The sequence below is a fragment of the Lissotriton helveticus genome, chromosome 5_1, assembly GCF_964261635.1.
Source record: "Lissotriton helveticus chromosome 5_1, aLisHel1.1, whole genome shotgun sequence".
NCBI lineage: Eukaryota > Metazoa > Chordata > Amphibia > Caudata > Salamandridae > Lissotriton > Lissotriton helveticus.
In genome coordinates, this window is record NC_136065.1 from 76,307,773 (window position 1) to 76,327,053 (window position 19,281).

The following is a 19,281-nucleotide window of genomic DNA, read 5'->3' on the forward strand; positions in this document are numbered from 1 at the left end:
GCATTCGACAAGGACAAAAGGACACAACTGAGATCCGAATGCCCAGACCTGCCAGGTAAAGGGGCAGCGACTCCAGAGGTAGACCCCTCTATGCTTACATACTTGAGAAAATATGCTAAAGACCCTAAAAAGGGCATACCGGGCATGGCGATCATGCCAGGACAATCTATTGAATATGACAGGCCCTTGACAAAAATTCTGGAGGTGGGCTTTAGAGCCAAGGAGTCTGCTATGGCGATCGACCCAGAAGAATTAATTGGATGGGCGCAAAGGACGGTGTACCAATTAGGAAATGCGAACTGCGCAATGTCCAGTGAGAGCAGATGCCTAATCTTGTTAAATCTGGACCCCAGGTTAGCAGAACTTTCTTCCTCCGAATCAGGGCCCCTAGCTCAGGGCCTCCTATTCGGCCAACTCTTCCTCAAACAGCTTACAAAATTTGTCACCACATTCAGTGGGTTGGACAAGGCACAGGGCTCCCTCAGACGTGCCTTCCGGACGGTTTTCTGCAGGGCTGAATGATACAGAGGGCGGCTGTTTGACTGGAGTTATAACCAAGGCGCCCCACATGGCCAATACCACCAACAACGAGGGAGTTACCAGGACCCCAACTACAAAGACAGCACCTCCTTCTACACGACACAGTATGTAAAAAATAGATTCTGGAAGGGCAGATACAGAGGAAATCAAGGTGGACAATGGGCTGCCGGAAATTCAAGTGAAACTGATTCTATGTTCAGAAGTAATGTTGGGGTGCAGGATCCAGTTTTTTCTACACATATGGCACACAATCTCGAAAGATACATGGATCCTAGAGACAGTGCAAGGTTACAAGCTAGAACTGTACAGCTCTCCCTGTTAGAGTTCTCCTCCCCTCAAATGTATTTTTCCCACCAAGAGCAATACTTTATTTCCGAAGAAATACGCTCCCTACTGAGGAAACGGGACATAGTGGCCACAGACCCTCACCCGGAGGCTTTACCAGCAGTATCTTCCTACTCGAGAAGAAGGGGGGTGAATCGAGGCTAGTTTTAAATCTCAAGAAGTTCAATGGATGGGTAGTATATCGACACTTCAAGATTGATGGCATCCATCTTCTTTGCGACCTTCTTCAGGAAGGAGATTGGATGGTCCATTTGGACCTGAAAGATGTGTACCTGTCCGTTCCCAGGTTGGAGATGTTGTGGTGGTTAGACCACATGGAAACTTGGAATGGCAGAGACATCTTCGGATCCACTCCGGAAGTAGTGATCGAGTCCGATGCCAGTCATTGGGGTTGGAGAGCCCGTTGCGGCCAGATTTCCACTGGGGATCGCTGGTCACCGGAGAAACTCGCTTTGCATGTCAACTGTCTGGAGCTGCTGGCAGGCTCCTTTGCAATCCGCAGTCTTTCACCTCGGAAGACGAAAAGTTGTATCCTGCTTCGCATGGACAACATGTCAGCGGTTCGATATGGAAACAAGCTGGGAGGAACGAGGTCCTGGATTCTAGCAGAGATTGCCAAGAATTTTTGGCACTTCTGACCTCAACACAGAATTTCAGTTGTAGCGGAATATCTCCCAGGTTGCAACAACAATATGGCTGATTGGCATTCCCGATATCTTAAGGACTTCAGCGACTGGAGACTCCACCACCGGATTTTCCAGGCACTGAACCGCTTTTGGGCCCCCTGTCGGTTGGACCTGTTCCCTTCACGTCTCAACAGACAACTCCCAGCCTTTTACTGCTGGCGTACGGATCGGGAGGCCACAGATGCGTTTCTTTAGAGCTGGCCAGCATCTCTGTGCTACGCCTTTCATCCGTTTATGATGATTCCCAGTGTTCTGGCACAGACCCGGCATCCGCAATCCAATTTAATACTGATCACCCCACTCTGGAGAGCACAAGAATGGTTCCCAGTTCTTCTAGAGATGTCATGTGCTGTGCCGATCCTCCTTCCACATCAGTGGAACCTTTTGCTGGACCCTTATAAAGCTCCACATCCGTTGGTAGAATCGGGGCAACTGCCTCTGGTAGCCTGGCAAGTTTCAGGGACAGATGGAAGGTCCCGGGCCTTTCGAGAGATGCTGACAGGTTTATCAGCGAAGCCTGGTCAGCTAATACCCACAAGTGATATTCATCAGCTTGGAAATGATGGTGTGGTTGGTGCTCTCAACAGGAAGTGGATCCCGCTAAAGCACATATCTCTTTGATTGTGATTTTTTTGACCTCCATTGCTTCCTCTGGTTTTGCTTACAGGACTGTAAACAATTTCTGTTCAGCCGTCTCAGCAGGGCATGATCCAGTGGCAAACCGGTAGGAGAGCATCCCCTGGTGTGCAAGCTGCTCAGGGGTATCCGGATGGTCAAGCGACCTTGTCCTAAGTAATCGGTATTATGGGATGTGTCTATCGTCTTGAAATTCTTGGAGGCCTGGCCTTCCAATAAGTATTTATCAAGGACGCAACTGTCTGCCAAGTTGACCATGTTGCTGTGCCTGATTTCCTGCAAGCGAGTCTTTGATGTCCGAGCTTTAGATCTAGCGGGTTTAGATTTTCCCCGGCGGGAGTTACATTTGCTATCATAAAATGGACTAAATGCAATACCTCATCTGTATCATATCCAGCTTTCCCAGATAAGCCTAAGCTGTGTGTTGTGCAATGTTTAAAAGAGTATGAGGTAAGTACTGCTGAATTTCGTTCAGACATGAAAAGCCAATTATTCATTGCACTGCAAAAACCTTTTCGCCCATTGACTCCAGCCACCTTGTCGAGATGGGTGCGTTGGCTCATGGGTGAAGCAGGCATTGATGTGTCAAAATTTGGAGCCCATTCGGCTCGAGGGTCTATGGTATCTAAGACTTTCTCTTTAGGAGTCAGCCTTACAGACATTATGAATGCAGATGATTGGTCAACAGAGACCACTTTTAAATCATTCTATTATATGCCTATTGTTGATGTGGCATCTGTGGTAGTGGCTAAGGTTTGAAAAAGCATATTTGGAGCCTCCGGCCCTGACATAGAATTAAAAATTTGCAAACATTTGTGACAAGAATTTTCAATTCCATTAAAGACACGGAGGCGAGGATTATCCCTCCCAAGCTATATATGTATTGCCATTGTATTTGCATGGTACTATTTGCATTGTATTTTTTATACTGCATAAGTTGTCCCTATGTTTTTCCCTTCCCTTTATGATTACGGTATCAGACATGGAGACCGGAGTTACGGTTTATCCTTTACAATTTCAGGAGCTGAGCAAGTAGAGCGTAATGGAATACAACGCTGTAATGTCTTCGCTCTGCTGTTGGTGCAGAGTATGTCGCTTTACTCAATAAGACTACTGTTGGGCTATAAATTGTCTCTTCACGAGGAGGTTCTTCTATCATAGCTGCCAAGGTTTCAGATAGCTATGTGTGACAATTTTCTAATTTCAGTGAAATTATGAGTGACATTCAACGATTATGAGTGACACTTTCTCGGAAGTTAAATCAATCAATGAAGACAAGAGAAACATACAAATATCAGAAATTACACCCATTTGAGCAAAAAAGAAACTCTAAGAAGATCTTTAAATTGCTGTGATCACCAGAAATGGAAGGCTATCGTGGGACCCCGGAGATCCAGCAACTGCTTACTGAGGGAGGAGGCCAGACACAGTGTAACTGTGTACAGTACAGGAGGCTCGGGGTTTGCAAGTCACAGTGTACAAAGGAGGCCCAGAGATTAACGATGGCTTGGGGTTTATATAGGAGAGCAGTGTGCACAGAGAAGGAACGGAGGTTACATTTAAAACGGTTATACAGGATGTCAATAGACTAAGTATTGAAGGTTACGGTGTTTACATGGGGCTCATGGCTTTCCTGTGGGTTCTGGACAAAATACCTGGGAGGCCTGGGCCTGCTTGGTGTACAAAAGACGTCCACGGACTCCACAGCCAGTGCAAGTGCACACAGAATGGATAGGGGTTATAGAATGATACTGTAAGGTGTACACTGGAGACTGTCTATTGTTCACCGTCTTGACTGCCTTTTGCTGTTTGGCCTTCCCTACCTGCGCTCCTCTCCCTCCCAGGAATTCTCCTTACCAGCAGGGTCTAGGGTAGCTTGAAGCCTTGCTCCTCTTTGACCGTCCTACGCCTCCTGCTGTGACCCTCAGCTCCACTCACTTTGGAACAGCTGATCGCACTGACCTTACTTCGAGGTTCTGTGCACAGGAAAGTGGGATTCACAGCGAGGGCCTTTCTGGGGCTTGTAGCTCTTCCATTTTCATTCTCCAAAGGAATCTAGGAAAGCTTGGACTTAATGTCCCAGAAAGCAACGAGGTAAACTGAGAAAAGATTCACGCCCAACACTTGTAGATAAAAAGCAGGCAGAAGTGACAAGCCGGTTATAATCTAATGTACGTTGTAATAAGCTGCACTCAGTGCTCATTCATGCACAGCGCTGTAATTAATAGCAAACAGAGGCTTTGTGTACTCTCTTGCCACAAATCATGTGCCACCCAAATGCGTCCATAACTCAGCCTAACCTGGACGTGTGTCTGTGTGTGGTGGAGGGAGTGGGGGGCGGGGGAATGGTGCAGGGTGAAGGTCTCGTCTTGTGAAGCACCTGCAGTAGTGTGTGACAGCGAGCACGTGGGTGTCCGGACCGTGAATTAAGAGCAATTTTAAAATGTGTATGATGCATGTTGGGCAATTCATTGTGGGAAATATGTGGCATTAGCAGAAGACGTATGAGTGACAGCGTTTAGGCCAGCTACAGGGGAGTCAAATGTACATCTACCGCCAGAGGCGTAACTAGAGCCAAATTTCGGGGGAGGAGGGGCGCTAAGAAAAAATGTCGGGTGGGGGGGGGGGGCTGATGCTTCTAGCAAAATGCAGAGTCGAGCTGCAGGAGTTCTTAGAATGGGGTGAAAAACATTAAAGCTTCATTAACAAGGAAAGGGTCTTTAAAAGACCTGTGAAGTGCTCAGCTGCAGCTGTGTGTGTGCCCGGGAAGCCGTGTCATCATCCCAGGCTTACACACACAAGGGGGGTGGGTGGAGGATGAAGCCCTTTGAGTCCGCCTCTCTACCGCTCAATTTTCAGCCAACCTTAGTCAGGGATCGTGGTGCCTGAAGTGAAATATGTGGCTGCACGTGCAAGCGTCATATGTGCGAGGAAGGAGGAAAGCAAGAAAATACCCGCAACATTAACTGAATATTTTTAATGTATGCCTCTGCTTACTTGCTTGAAGATGATTTGCAGAAACGGCCAACTGCAGCCAGCGAGAGCTGCATTTCCCGACGGGGCCGGCCGCTGGATTTACTGCGGGGCAGCGATCTAATTCATCACAGCAGCCTCTGCGCTGGCCTTTACAACACTGGTCACTCCCCTCGGCAAACTTGCACCGTGTTCAGCTTAGCAGCAGGCGCCCCTGCTGCACAGTGGGCTCCACATGCACAGCGGTCCCGTGGGGCTGGGTCCGGGGGTCATGGTGACTGATTTTAATTTGCCACCATGATGCGCTTCTATGATTTGCCATAGCCTAGGCCTTAGGGCAGCCTCCCACAGACTTAACTGCAAGCCCGGGAGTTTGCAGTTGAACGTAACGTCGCGCCGACCGGCCGGCGCCTATGACGTCAGTCAAATTGCAACGTCTCTATATTGATACATTTTAGCACTAGCAGCTTCTAACTAAGCCATCCCACATGAAGCCCTGTTTTGTGAGCTGCAAGCACACCACGTTGTGATGCGCTGCCAGCCACTCGACTCCAGCTTAGTCTAATCAGTATAGCCGGTTTGACAGCCAAGGCGCTATCAGCCTATTATGCGTGACAAAGCATTTCAGTGCGGTGAAGCGGATCACCACACTGAAATGCGTTAGTATCACGCCTGATGCGTGATACTTGGCAGGACTGTTCTATCGAAAAGGCTGGATCTACGAGATCAAGTTCTAAGGTTTTATTAACAACTATTGGATGATCATTCAAAGAAAGAGGACACTGTTACCGTGGTCAGAGCTTAAATAGGGTTTAACTCTATGTTTGGTCATGTGACATTGAGGTGTTCACGGGTAGTGTTTATGACTTTTCTTTTTATTGGCTGTTGTGAATAAACAGTAAAGAAATGAGAAGCATAATATTCCTTAATAGAATTGAAAATTCTTGTCAGTAATGTTTGCCAATTTTTTATTGTTTTTATAATCCAAATGTATGCTTTAATGGTTTTAAATGTAACCGAATTAAGTTACATATTGATTATACTGATCGTCTTTCAAATATTTGCCAAGAGAGTATTATTTGCCTTTTCTTGTGGTATAAATTAGTGAACCCTACTACGTAACTTGGTGTTCCCCTAACGCATAATTCCATTGGCCCCGTTACGAGCTCACTACGTGCGAAAGTCGAAGTAATTTTTCCAGTTAACTACGGTTAGCGTTCTAGCTCTACCGTACATTCACATGGGCGTATGCAAGGTCTGCGCATGCGTCAACTCCCTCGACTCATTCCCATTGGTAGCCGCAGAATTTTTTCAACATGGCGTCGTCAGCCTTTGAGTCTGTCATCGGCTGCTCGCGCGCCACTTTTAGCGGAGGGGAGTCACGTGACGGCGGCGCGCGCTAAGTTTCAAAGCGCCGCGACGTGGTCCCGCCTCTCGCTCCTCCTCCGCAACTCGGGCTCCACCCCCACCCACTGCCGGAAGCGGACGGAACAGCCGCGCGCGGGTGCCGGCCAAGGGGCGAGAGGGAGGGGGGTGGCGGGAGAAGGCAGCGCGAGCCCGGCGGCAGTTACCAAGGAGGACCGCGAGCACTGACTGGAGGGGGGCTCGCGCCAGGCCTCAGCCAATCGGAAAAAAGAAAAGCGGGAGCGGGCACCGCGCGCCGGAGGGGGTGGGAACTGGGAGGGAGAGGGCGCCCCCTGGAGGGCTGGGGCAGAAACTGGGGTGGGGAAGGGCAAAGCCGGGATCAGAGCGTGACACTGAGCCCCGAACGGTGAAGGGAAAGTACTGCGCTCAAGGAACTAGAACTTCTCTCAAAGTGCCCTAGGTCTACGCTGAGGAGCTTGGGTGGGCGGGGCCTGGGCAGCAAGGGTGAGGTGTCTGAACCCGAAGGGTCAGGGCTCTACGCTAAGGGGGCGTGGCCTGAAGGGTCAGGGGCGTGGCGGTGACCCTGAGGGGGTGTGGCCTGGAGGGTCTGAGCGAAGGGGGCGTGGCGGTGACCCTGAGGGGGTGTGGGGTCTGATATCAGGCCTAAACAGCAGGGAGTGTCTGAGCCTGAAGGTTTAGGGGTATGTTCTAATGGGGTGGGGCCTGAACAGCAGGGGTGTCTGAGCCTGGGTGTCTGGAGTCTAAAAGTTTAGGAGTCTGATCTATTGCGGATCCTTGGTGCCTAGAGCCTGAAGGTTTTCTAAGGAGGGTGGAACCTGAGCAGCAGGGGTGCCTGAGCCTGAAGGCTTAGAGGTCTGATTTAAGGGGTGGCGCCTGAGTAGCAGACTTACCTGAAGGCTTAGGGGTTTGAGCACAATGGGTGTCTGGGGCCTGAAGGAATAGTGGTCTGATCTAAGGGGTGGGGCCTGGACGGCAGGGGTGTCTGGTTTCAAGCGCATAGGTGGTACCTAGACAGGAAGCTTCAAGGTCCTGAATTGGTTGTACTAAGGCTGAAGAGTTATGGGTAGGTTCTGAGACTTACAGGTTTGGATTTAAAACGGGTGAGGTTAATTGAGGTAGAGATCTTAGGAGTCTGAGCCCCTCCAGAGCCTGAGGGGGCAATGCATGAGTGGTGGTATAATTATTATACAGGAGGGTGCAGCTCTGCCACGGTGATAGGAGCTCTTAACTTGAGCAGCCCTGAAGGGGGTGTGAGCAATGAGGCAGGCCTGAACGAATACTGATCTGGCGAGGAGGCCTGAATGCGGAGTTTAAGAAGTTTCCTGGTCTGAGCTTAGAGTGGGTCTGAGGCAGCATTTGTAACTTGTGTCTAAACCTCTCATGGTTGGAGCTTGAGGAAGGTGGGCTGATCCTCGGGCAGGTTTCTGGAGCTGCAGTAGTCGGACAGGCCCATCGGTGCGGGTTAGGAACAGAGGTTCTTCCCGAGGAGAACGCACATATAGTGTGTAATCTGCATGGACATAACGAGGGAGGGAGTTGGTCCGACCTTTTTGACGCACTGTTTTGAAGACCCTTCAGTGCTTTGTGGCACCCTTACTTGGGTATTGCTTAAGAAACCCCCCTTCCCTCAATTAGTTGTTGGGTCCAAAGAAAGATCAACCTGTGAGACTAGATTCTGCTTTTGAGCCATTATCCACTTAAACTAGGCGTCTCAATTCCCTCTCCTCCAACCCCCAACAGCACCTTCGAGGCGTTTAACCAGTATACGTTTGTGTTTTATTTCCTAGCCCCAAGGCTGTTACCCAGGGTAACGCATTGAGGAAGGACTTGATCTGTAATGCCCTGTTGTCTGAGTTCAAGACATCACTTGGATTGATGGATGAGGGCAGGGTTCAGATATTACCTCATAGGTATTGGTGGCCATGCCGTTCCTTTGAAATAGAAAGGGATGGTATATTTGTGGAATAGCCCCTCCAGGATCCTTTCAGTTAGATTCTGTGTCTTTGGGAGTCCTTGTGTCTGGTCTATGCATTTGGTAAGGCAAGCTGCTCGCTAGTTGGTAGTGGTGTCATTGCTGCTGCAGTTCATAGGTAGCAAGGGGTCGCTTCATTAAGGGCACTACGGGTTGGGTTATAAACTCAAGCACTGCAGCAGAGCCATTCTTTTCTGCCAATCACATCCCTAAACTGCTTCCTTTCTATTTGAACCATTGACCCCTCTGACACGTGGGCTCTGCCTCTTTGGGGTGGTAGTACAGGGCCTTGGGTATCCCTTTCCCCCGGCCTTGGAGTGGGCAAGGCTTCCACAAACACTGTGAGCTTGAGCTTTTTGGCCAACTGTCTGTCTGCCAGCTTGGTGCCAGTCTGCACTGTCGCAAACCTCTGCTGCCTACATCTTGACCTGCATCTTCTGCATTAAGCTTATGCCCCCCCCCCCCACCAGCTGCTGTACTTTGCGCCCCTTTGCTCACACTGGCAGAGAACAAATTAAATGTATATATATTTATATCTTCAAAGAAAGCACATTATATGTCCGTTTAATTTAAAGAAAAGTGTGCTTTTTTTATACAGCCGCTAAAGAAAAAATTTAGTAATTTAAGCTCTGTGAAGCAGGCTGTTTGTGAGGACGCTTGGGCCTCTGGGTTTTGATGGCAGTAGGAGCGCGGTTTCCATAGGTTTAGCCCACTCCATATTTATCTTCCGTTTGCACTGTTTTTATTTGGGGGGCTCTCTGTGTACCCCCAGGCTGCCCCCAAATAGCGCCCCCTTTATTGCTAGAGGGACCTGGTTGCTGCTAAATGCTCAGGATCAAACAGGCTGCTGCACACAGTTAGTCTAGGAGCCCTGGACATTAGATCTCCATTCTGATCTATACTTCTGGAGGGGAACGAAGGGTTCTGCAGATGCCAGGCACAGGCTGGCACTGACCGGGGGTACTGCCATGCTGTCAGAGGCGCTGCCCTGCTTCCAGCTCCTTCGCATCGGCCTGGCCCCTGCCCCCGGCTCTAACAGCCCGGTCTCCCAGGACCTGTACACCTTCCGGCCTGAGGCCCCCCGTTGTACCTTCCGCCTGGGTCGGCGGGCCGAGGTCTGTGATGTTACCCTGGTTTCCGAGCGGCACCCGGAGCTCATCTCCCGCGTCCACGCTGAGATCCACGCCGAGAGGGATGCAGAGGCCCCATCCGGGGAGTGGCGGGTCTACCTGCTGGACTGCAGCTCGCATGGTAGGTGTGTGCGCTGGGCCGGGGCTACTAACTGCTCACTTCTTCCCTTTACAGGCAAACCCTGACCAGTGACTGGAAACACCCTTCAGGTAACACCCTTCACTTAGCGGCCAGGTTTATCACCGACTATAAAAGTTCTGACCACATCTCCTTAGCCCTGAAGGCCCTTAGGTGGCTACCCATTGAAGGTAGAGGCTCCTACAAGACAGCATGCATTACACATAAATATGTCCACCAAAACACCCCGGCATACCTCACCAACAAATTCAAATTAGTGGGCGGCTCCAGACTAATGAAAAGCACCAATGTCCTCCTCCTCGTCCCCCATTTGTTAAAACAGAACTCCACACAATCACTCTCCTTCTCCGGAAATGCCCCGAACATCTGGAATTCTCTCCCCAAGGACCTGCGATGTAACCCCTACTACCTCCGCTTTAAAAAAGACCTTAAACACCACCTTCTCATCAAGTATTGAGGTCCATAGTTCCTGCCTCCTATCCCACACTCTACTGCCCCCGTCATGAGTCTCCGCTCTCTCTATCTTCTCACCTCTTCCCCGCGTTCTATTTTTCTCCCTGTTCATACCCCTCACCCCTTCCCCCTCACCCCTTCCCCCTCTCTTCCTACTACCCCTACCCCTCTCCTCCAAAATCTGACTACATTACCTCCTCTTCCCCAACTTCTACTTTAGCTCTTCTATTCGCCTTCAAATCATGCCCCTCCCCCAGTTCAGCCCAGAATCTTCTTTTCCTGCCTACTTTACCCCTTACCGAAAATTACCGGCGCTGCTTATTACTCTGTAAATAGCACCTGTATCACATGCTCATGTATATTGTTCTTTGCCTATTTTGTGGTCTAATGCTTTTGTTTTAAATTGCAACTGTCTGAATGCTCCGCTACTGAACAACTGTTTTTGTTCCTGTAATTTTTCTGATCTCATGTAAAGCGCTCGGATACCCCCTGGTCGAGTCGCCACTTCACATTAAATGATTGCAGTGGCGAAGACCCAAATATTAAATTTATATATAGTGTCTTAGCACCCGGAGGCGCAATTGAGCCCATATACCCTTTCAGAAGATAAGTATCATTAAATTGCAAAAAGGTAGGTCTCGTACTAGAGTCCTCCCTCATTATGACCCGAGAGGTCAATGCGGTCGCCTCCACCTGCTTCAACACCTTCTGCATCCTTTGCAAGGCTTTCAAATGGATTCCCCCACCTCCCCAAATCAAGTAAAAACGTCACGCACACAGTTCTAACCAGCAGACTGGACTACGGAAACACACTTTACCAGGAATCACGTCTCTGCTCCGCAGACTCCAGACCATGCAGAACACTGCAGCCAAACTCCTCCTCGACAAGAACACATCACCCAAGACCTGCAAGACCTCCACTGGCTCCCCGTTGAGAAGAGAGTAACCTTCAAGATACTCACCCACGCCTTCAAATGCCTCCACAACAGTGGACCCCAGTACCTCAACAAGAGAATCTCCTTCCACGTACCCAAGAGAAACCTCTGATCCACCGCCCTTCCTGAAACACCGCGCATCCGCAGAGCCAGAACGGGCGGAAGGGCCTCCTACATCGCGGTCAAGACCTGGAATGAGCTCCCGTTCGACATCAGATGCGCCCCCTCTCTGAACATCTTCAGGAAGACACTCAAGACCTGGCTCTTCGACTGAACAGAGCAGCTTCCCCCCCCCCCCCCCCTCCCCTCAGCGCCTTGAGACTCACAGGTGAGTAGCATGCTTCACAATTCCCGGTTTATCCCTGGTTCATTGTAGAGGATAAAGTGCTTGCCCTTCCTGGTGCAATCTGCAGTCTACGTGTCTCCAATAACTCTCCTTGAGCGTAGACTTGGAAGTACCACTGGACATTTCTGGATGAGCCCATGTCGCTGCACCCAGTCTCCTTGAGTGAGTTCTTAATATACCCCAGCCAAGGAATTCTTATGACCCGGGAAGTTTTGTAATCTCTTCCATGCCCTGCCGATAGTGGAATAGATCTTCTGAGGACCATATCCTCCTCCAGTACATCAAGGGTCTAAGTTTTACTTTATGGGTAAGTGAGCGAATGCCAGAATCTAAATTAAGTAGTACCAATGGAGTACTGGGGAGATGATTGGTGAGGAGTCTGAGAAAATGATTTTCAGTCAACTGCAAATCGGTAACATTAACATGCCTCCAAAGCTCCCCACCGTATAAAGACCCCCCCCCCCCTTCCGAAAAGCTTGTAAATTGGCAGAGAATGTGTCACTGGTCGAAATCTGGATGCCATCAAGGCTCTCAGGAGGCCACCACTATAATGTTCTAATCTAAGTTTAGATTTATCTGCTCACTCTCTTCCTGGCAGACTCTGGCCTTTATGTAAGGCACGTCCGCAAGGAGTCATGTTTACATTTCTCATTTTGTGTGCCCTGCGCCGGTGCCGCTGAGTGCTCACTCCCTTCCCTTACAGGCAAACTCTGGCCTTCAGGTAAGGCACGTCAGCGAGGAGTCCAATTTACAGTTGTCTTGGTAAGCGAGTGCCCATGGCAGGGGTTAGTAGCTGTTAACTCCCTTCCTTTATAGGTAAATCCTGGCCTTCAGGTAAGGCACGTCAGCGAGAAATCCTATTTACAGTTCACATGGTAGGCGAGTGAGTGCCCTGGGCCGGGGCTACACGCTGCTCACTCCTTCCCTGATCGGCAAACCCTTGCCTTCAGGTAAGGCACGTCAGCGAGGAGTTCTGTTTACAGTTCATTGTAGGTGTGTGCCCTGGGCCGGGCTGCTGACAGCTCACTCCTCTCCTTACTGGCAAACCCTGGCCTTCATGTAAGTCATGTTAGCGAGGAGTCCTGTTTACAGCTCACATTTTTACTCCATCTGCAGCCCCTCAGGTTTGCTTTTCCCAGATATTGTTTCTTTAGTTTGTTTTCAGCAACTTGTGACGCTTGTATGGTGGATTCTGTTTAGTGAGCGGCCTCCAGTCTTGGTGAGTTCAAGATGTGGATGGCTAACGACAGAGTTATGGAGCTGAACCTCACAGTGCCTGACTCCATGCACATCCAATCCTTGGCCACTCTGTAGCGGGCATAGAGCGATGCTCCCACATGTCATTTGTAATGGTGGGAAGTGTGTGCAGGAAGGCAGTGCTTGGGAAATATGGACAGCACCAGCAAAAAGAAAATGCAGGGCTCGCAGCTTAGTGGGTGGGCTCTGTGTGTGTGTGTGTGTGTGTGTGTGTGTGTGTGTGAGAATTGGAGCAGATGAAAGGATTTGTATTCAGAAGGAGACTGCGAAATGATGCTCTGAAGAGGAAAGATTTAAGTTGAAGAATTCAAGAAACTTGTGGCGCGAGAAGTGTAGTAAGAGTGGCAGAAGTATTTGGTGTGGTAATGCATTGTTTTTAGGTCTCGCAGACCTGCGTTGCAGCGCATGTGCGCTGCTTGCTCTGCAAGGCTTCTTCTGATCGATAAGATTATAGAAGTGGAGTGTAGGCTCCGCCCCCTATTTCTATTGGCTAGCGTCATCATGCATGCTAATCCCTGGCTTCCCAGTCTTAGTGAGGCTTCTTAGTCTCTCCTGGTTACCACCCTGTCCAGTTTTAGCCCCGCCCAACTGGATTGGAGGCTTTACTGGCGATGTGAACTCTCCTCTTCATTACACGGTGTAGGCACTATTTATGGGGAGAAAACGTCTGCTGTTCCGCAATGGCCACAGCTAGTTTTGCCCAAAGTACTGAAAAATTGCTCAAAGCAGGACGTCTTTCAAGGTGTTTTCACTATTTCTGTGGCCGGTATCAGAGCTTCATTAAGCAATAGACATAATTGCTGAGGAGGAACAGCTATATTTGCACTGTTGTGCTTTGAAAACTGAGGGTGGTTCAATATCCAAGTTTGTAGGGCTGCTTTCGGCAATCAACTTGTTTCCCTGAGCAGTGACGAGGGACAGCTCGTGAGTACACCACACCTCTAAAGGATCTCGCCTGAATAGGAAAGAATCCAAATTCTCCCCCACCACCCTACCCGCCGGCCCTCCCCGTCCCTCTTTCCGCTATTGCAGTACTGGTGAGTACCTGGTCTTGTTTTTTAAGCACACTATTGCGCGATTTTACTATAACGGCTGCCATGCTCCTTTCGTCATAACAGCTCGCCATATATAAAGAAAACATTTTAACGCACTCATGCTGCGCTTATACTTTGTCAGCCATAGGCCTTTATTTATAGGTTTGCCGTATTTACATTAACAAAGAAATAGTTTTTAAAAGCGCACCCATTCCGCGCGTGTACTTTTCACATTAATGGCGGCCGTGCACCGTAGATAGCCTTGCTGAAATGATTTGGGGAAAAAGATATGTCGGGGGCCCTTGACGGAGGGTGGGGAGACTACAGCATCTAAGCCTTCCACTATTTATCACCAAGAGGTAGGGAACCATGTATTATCAGAAGATTATCCTTCAGTAAGGTTAGAGGGACAAACAGCATCCTGCCCAGAGAAAGGCCCAGTAGAGCTCATTGTAGAGGCCTCTCCTCTTGTCTTGGTTTTGGCTAATATACCACCCTTGAAGCCTGGTCAGATGGAATCTACATCGACTTTGCTAAGTAAAGCACTACACTGGCTATCCAATAACATGGCAATATCTCCATGGGGCAAACCGCAACTAGCGGGGGAATTAGTCACGGCAAGAAGAGTTGATTGGATAGGGAACAGCCTTAAAAAATTTGGGGGTGACTGTGTGGTGTTGAATTTCTCAGGGCCTGATGTACTCCCTAATATTCTGCCAAATTTATTCCCCCCTCAACGCAGAACAGCAGACATAATCCCCCTCACTTTGGATTTTTTTCTATCCTAGAAAGGGAACTGTTCTGAATACCAACACATTGAGGACGAAGTGGAATTTGGTGACCAAGAGAAGGGCTAAGGGTGGTCAAAATAGTGACTGGGGTTTGAGCCTTGAAAATAGATTTACAGCACTGTCTAATCTTAACGAATGCGATTGACTTGGCTGGGGTGGTAGTATTGAATGTAATGTCCCAATAGTCTTCGATAATTCTGGTACTTCTGCTGAGAAGGATTCTGGTACTACTGCTGAGAAGGATAATGAGCCGGTTGTGCACTCAGTAAGTGAGAGGGGACTATCCTATTTAATTGAAAGAGGGTTAGAGAAAGATGTCCCTGCTCAGTCAACTGCGAGCAACTTGGAGAGAAACATTGGCCTTGGATCTGTACTTCCTTCTTTTGAACCAATAGATCTCCCCTCTGGTAATACAGATTCTGATCCTGTTGTGATGCATGCTAGACAAGATAGGTTGATACCACTTGACCAAGCATGTTCAACCATAGATAAATCAAGGCTGACTTTCCTTTCTCGGAATCTTGCCGGAATAGTAAATAAACTGATTTTGCCGGAATGGTGTGACTTCATTGACCAACATGATATTATTTTATTGCAAGAAACATGGTCATTGAATCCAGTCCATCGCCTTGGGTTTCTCAACTTCTATATACCAGCTATAAAGAAGCCCAAAGGGCGCCCATCTGGTGGTTTGATAATCTGGGTACGCCAATCATTACAATGTAAAATCCAGCAAAGGACCGTTTTATCAAGGGACATATTTCCAATCAACATTATGTGGGCAAATGGCCGGGGATGGCTATCTTTAATATCTATGCCAGGGGGGTTTGGGGGGGGGGGGGAATACCTCGGAAGTAATATCTGTCCTTGACCAAGAGCTCGAGTTGTTGCCAACCCAGCTATCTATTATAGTTGGGGGTGACGTTAACATCACTTTTGAACCTCTAGGACATGAGGATCAGATCTTGGCCTCAGAGGAGGATAGCAAATGGGGAGTTACCCAGCTTGATCTGCCTGTAGTCAAGAGATGGTCAGCTGTGGCCATACAAATCAAGAGTCTATGCCTAGCAAGGGGCCTTAGAGCTGCAAACGGATGTACCCCATCAGATAGCCAGGGGAGTAACACATTTGATAACGAGAGGTCAACTAGCCGAATAGATTATTTCCTGGTGGATATTAGGGATTGGCACAGGCTGCTAGATATGATCGTAAAAACTAGAATTGAAAGCGATCACAACCCACTCTGCATAGACTTTCAAATTAACACAGGGACGAGAGAACCTAGCTCCGGGGTTGACAAGGTGACATTAGATATAGTTTCCTCAAACAACCAGCGACATGTTAAATGGGAAAGATTGGTAGAAGATCCTAGCAAGCTTGAGGATCTTAAGAGAGTAGTGACTGAGGAAGTATATAACCTGGAATTACATAGTAATAAACCAAACTTCTCGGAAATTATGCCAGAGGCTCATACACATTTTTTTATTAGGCTCCAAGGATTCTTTTTGAAAACAATAAAACAAAGTAATATCATGAAAAAGATATCTAAGCTGGGGTGGTATGACCAATCTTGTATGATAGCCCGCCAGAATCTTAGTACCGAACTTAGGTGTAGGGATATAACAAGAGTAAGAAAGGCCAGGGATCTATATAGAAAAGTCCAAAAAAAAGCCAAGAAACAGTGGGATGAGGATCATTGGCGCGATTTAAAAACTGCTTGTGCTGCTAAAGACCAAAAGCAATTTTGGGCAATTGTTAAGTGGGATAGAGGAGGGACAGCAGAATCGCCACAAAATAATGTTGCTAAAGACCGGTGGGTAGATTTTTTTTAAGCCGCAATATGCCTGCAATTTAGCATCAGATTGCTATACCCTACCCCCATGGTCTTCTTTAAACAACAAGTATTCACCATAAAAGATGTTAATATAGCACTAGACTGCGTTACAGGGGGGAGAGCGCCAGGCATTGATGGCATTCCAGCCGATGTGTTTTTAAGTGACCGGGAATCATGGTGCAAGTATTTCACATGGCTAGCCAATTCTTTGGCCCAAGGTGCACCTATGCCTAGTTCTTGGAAGGGTGCGGAAATTATTCCAGTTTTTAGAAAGGGGGACAAATCGCTACCCAGCAACTACAGACCCATCAGTCTTATAGACTCTGCACAAAAACTGATGGGTCGATTAGTGCAGAATAAGCTCCAATCCTGGATAGCTGAGAAAGATATTTTGTCTCCATATCAAGCCGGATTCCGCCCCCTAACAAGTTCAATTGACCAGGTTTTCTTTTTTAAAGCCCTCTATTGGAGGAATGTGATCCTGACTAATGGTCCTTTGTATGCTGTTTTCGTTGACTTAAAATCAGCCTTTGATTTAGTTCCACGGCCAAAACTCTGGAGTGTGCTTGTTGAAGCTGACATAAGCCCAGAACTGCTGACGCTGCTTGTCCGCTTGCATGAAAATAACTACGCTAGAATTAGGTGGGGGGCACAGGGTGAAGTGACCGACTCTTTCCCAGTGGAACGTGGGGTCAGACAGGGGTGTGTCCTGGCCCCCACATTGTTCTCCATATATATTAATGGCATTGTGGATCATTTAAGAAGGTCCCCCACCGACGCACCAGTTCTAGCAGGGGCTCGCGTGCCAGTCCTCATGTTTGCGGACGACACGCTGATAGTATCACAAACTCCTAGTGGGCTTCAGAAGGCAGTTACTGCATTTGGAGAGTTTTGTTGCATCCGTGGTTTAGAGCTGAACACTTCTAAAACCAAATTCATGTGCATGAACCAACGGAAGCCATTCAAAGGCTCAATTACTTTTAATGGCACCCCATTGGAGCAGGTAGAGGCCTTTACATATTTAGGAATAACCCTCCACGGCAATATGAGATGGAAAAACCATATTGACATGGCGGTTTTAAAATTTCACCAACTAGCAGGCGTAGTAGCGTTAAAACACAGAGCCTCATTGACCAAACCAATTACCCCTGCACTTGAAATCTACAATATGAAGGTGATAAGTGCTTCATTGTATGGATCTGAACTTTGGGGATTTTCTAATTTGAAGGAACTGTCATTGGCTGAGAATAGGTTTTTGCGACGCCTAGTTGGGGCACCACAAAGTACACCCACTATTCCCTTGTTGCTCGATCTCGACAGGAAAAGTATAGAGGACCTAGCACGTCTACGCCCTCTGTTATATTGGAGACGGATAATGGTAACCCCGGAACTAGCTCATTATGCTGCCGCACTAGCGGATATTATCAATGCTGATCGTTTTCATACCATCGTGTGGCTTAAAGAAATCCGGGGTTTGTTAATTAAGTTGGATTTAGACCATCTGTGGGCCAATACTAATGCATCATGCTTCCCATCAAAGTCTACTTTGAAAAAAATTTACTGGGACATGGTTCGGTCATCTGCTCTTTGTACTGGTCACAACTCCAAATTAACCTGTCGTTTTCTTGATATCAAATCAGTACCATTTTGTGAACATTATTGGGATATTATTGAAAAGCCGTTCGACAGGAAATTGTACTTCCAATTTAGACTTGGTACTCTTCCTGTAAACGCTTTTACACAAAATTAGTCTGTGAATGGGGATGGAAAATGCCATTTTTGTAAAGATCTAATTGCGAATGTCTCCCACCTACTATTTGTTTGCCCTTTATATGTCTGCCCACGTCGTAAATGGATAAAACCAGTGTGTGTCAATTTAGGGACACGCAGACATAGAGGCGCTTAGAATTTTGGAAACGGACTGTTCACCGCACTTTGCGATTGCTGTTGCTAAATTTTTAGGCTGGGCCTGGACTATTAGAACTCGCACTTTAGTGCCATCTGATGCAGTATAATGAATTATTGTCACCATGATTTTTATGTTTGAATAGCTTTTAATAATTCTTGTATGGACAATCCCATATTGTGTATTGAAAGTGACAGCATAAAGTGTTTAATGTGTTTTTTAAAAGATATAAGAATTTTAGATTTAGTATTTATTGTGTAGTTAGGGTGTATCTTGCTTTTATGACTTGCTGTCGAATAAAGCTTTGAAATTTGAATTTGATATGTCGGGGTAGGCGCGGGAGGCCTCACAATGTAAAGAAGCCAAGCGACGAGGAGAAGTAGGTAATTGGTAGTCTAATGTGCTCTCTGCACTATGTGTAGCTCACTTTCGGGTTACTCCTGACGTCCGTGTGAGCATGACGTAGTAAAAAATGATTGAGAAGCTGGCTTCTTTTATTTGGTTTGTTCAGGCGGATAGTTTGTCTCTGTTGTTTTGTCAGGGGAAGAAAGAGTAGACTCTTGTGCCTTGTGTGTTTCTCTCCCAGGCCTGTTTGGAATGTGATTGGAGTGTGAGTGTTGTCTGGGAATAAAGAGTTAGACGTTCAGCCGCAGGCAGAGGCTAAGGTGTGAATATCTGCTACTCTTGGTCGGCAGTGCAATAGGTTTCGCATTTGCAAGGGTTTCAGCTATTGGCATTGTAAATGACTGACTAACTGACTGAAGGTATTTATAGAGCGCACTACTGCAGAGGCTTCTTGACGCTAAAGAGAAGTGAACAGACACCATGCATGACAAGTTTAACGCTGAGTAAAAAGCCAGGTTTTAATTTCCTTCCTGAACAGCAGTCGCTTAGATACCATTCTCAAGTGAACTGGAA

General features: G+C 47.8%; 1 protein-coding gene across 1 annotated transcript in view; it reads left to right on the forward strand.

Annotated features, from left to right (window-relative positions):
• The first annotated feature begins 6,645 nt into the window (after positions 1-6,645).
• Positions 6,646-19,281, forward strand: part of TCF19 (transcription factor 19) — a 59,831-nt gene continuing 47,195 nt past the window's right edge. Inside the window, exon 1 of the mRNA XM_078641731.1 lies at positions 6,646-9,789. Coding sequence (XP_078497857.1) covers positions 9,507-9,789 — 283 coding nt within the window. The 5' untranslated portion in view covers positions 6,646-9,506. The remainder of the gene's footprint in view (positions 9,790-19,281) is intronic.